Raw genomic sequence first — 1731 nt, 5'->3', positions numbered from 1 at the left:
CATGGTTGCCGTTATTCTTTGTTGAAGAGTGTGCATGTATGCGATATAGGTGTATGTATGTGTAGGCTGTGAATGAGAGGTGAGAGAAAGAGAGTTAACTTGCTACTTTTCCTCCTAGAGAGAAAGAGAGAGAGAGAGAGAGAGAGAGAGAGAGAGAGAGAGAGAGAGAGAGAGAGAGAGAAGGGTATGTGTGTATGTGTTGTGAGAGTTAGAGAGAGAGAGAGAGAGAGAGAGAGAGAGAGAGAGAGAGAAGGGTATGTGTGTATGTGTTGTGAGAGTTAGAGAGAGAGAGAGAGAGAGAGAGAGAGAGAGAGAGAGAGAGAGAGAGAGAGAGAGAGAGAGAGAGAAAAGAAGAAGAAGAAGCTCTAATGCTAATTTTTGAGAGAGAGAGAGAGAGAGAATTAGAGAGATAATCTCTTCTCTCTATGTATACATGTGTGTGTGTGTGGCATGTGGGTGAAATAAAAGAGAGGGAGGGCTTATCCTCGCGGACACAACAAGAGAGAGAAGGGAGGAGAGAGAGAGAGAGACACACAGAGATAGATAGATAGATTATATTATCGTCCACGGAGGTCATATATGACCTATGGGACCAAAAAAGAACAAAACATTACAATGGATAGGGTTGTCATATACATCTCAGTTAAGGACTGAGGGTCCAACGGGGGATAAACAAGAAAAGAGAACAAGAAAAAACCTAAGAGGGAGCAAGTGGGAGGGAGGCTGGTTTAGAGGTTCGAAACTCCTGGATGATGGCTTTACCTCCTCGGTACACTGCCCATTTTCCTGCTGCACGTGCTTCGCGTACCTTTTGAAGTTCTACTTTTTTTTGTTTGAGTTGAGCGGGTGTAAGATCTTTCGCAAACCAAAATTTAGTGTCTTGGAGAAGCCTTGATTGTTGAAGGAGTCTGATTCGATCCGATTTAGTCTTGAGAGTGAGGATGGCATGGTTGGTTCGATACTCGTGTGTAACTACGGTGATTGCCTCTTCATCCCATTGTATCATGGGGAGTGCCGCTTGAATTAGAGGAAGTGCCTTACCAAATTCGATGTCCCCCTCCCCTTTCCAGCCGCTTGGAAGCCCGCCGATGCGGACATTGAGGGCGATGTCATCTTGCCTTTGTCGTTCGCGTAGCATAGAAGCCACACGGGCTTCAACTTTGTTAGAGATGACCTCTTGCACGTGATTCTTGACCGCCTTTGTGAGGGTGGTTTCTACATCTACCTTCGTTTTCTTGAGCTTGGCTTCCATCTGCTCGATCTCTTCTTTCTTGTCTTTCTCCAATGTGGTGAGCCGAAGCTCAATGGCAACAATTCTCTGTTTCAGCTCGTCGTTCTCCTTGCGGAACCTTTCAACTTCATTTTGGAGGTGGATAGTGCTGTCTAGCTTTGGGGGCATTGCCACAACCCCGGCGAAGGTAAGTTTGTTGCGGGACGAAGCCCTAGTAGCCATGCTCATGTGATTGTGGCTTCTTGTGGTGTGACTCTGGTTGATGTTAGAGCTCGAGGCTTTTGAGGCCAGCAGAGCCAGTCAATGTTGAAAAATCGAATCGATGGCAGGCAAAGCTTCCCTCGCAAAAGACTACCCCTGTGATGCCAGTCGACGCGGCAATGGTGCAGACAGTCGACGCGGCAATGGTGCAGACAGTCGACGCGGCAACGGCAATGCTGCAGAGAGAGAGAGAGAGAGAGAGAGAGAGAGAGAGAGAGAGAGAGAGAGAGAGAGAGAGA

The 1731-nt window shown here is 47.3% G+C and overlaps 1 protein-coding gene across 1 annotated transcript; it reads right to left on the bottom strand.

Annotated features, from left to right (window-relative positions):
• Nucleotides 1-697: 697 nt before the first annotated feature.
• On the bottom strand, nt 698-1459 carry LOC147448566 (uncharacterized). The gene has a single exon (XM_086522413.1). The coding sequence runs from the start codon at nt 1457-1459 to the stop codon at nt 698-700; it is 762 nt and encodes a 253-aa protein (XP_086378539.1).
• Between the last annotated feature and the right edge of the window lie 272 nt (nt 1460-1731).

This window comes from Adiantum capillus-veneris, chromosome 10 (genome assembly GCF_014529385.1).
Source record: "Adiantum capillus-veneris isolate H3 chromosome 10, ASM1452938v2, whole genome shotgun sequence".
Taxonomy (NCBI): domain Eukaryota; kingdom Viridiplantae; phylum Streptophyta; class Polypodiopsida; order Polypodiales; family Pteridaceae; genus Adiantum; species Adiantum capillus-veneris.
This window is presented reverse-complemented; position numbering and strand designations above follow the sequence as displayed.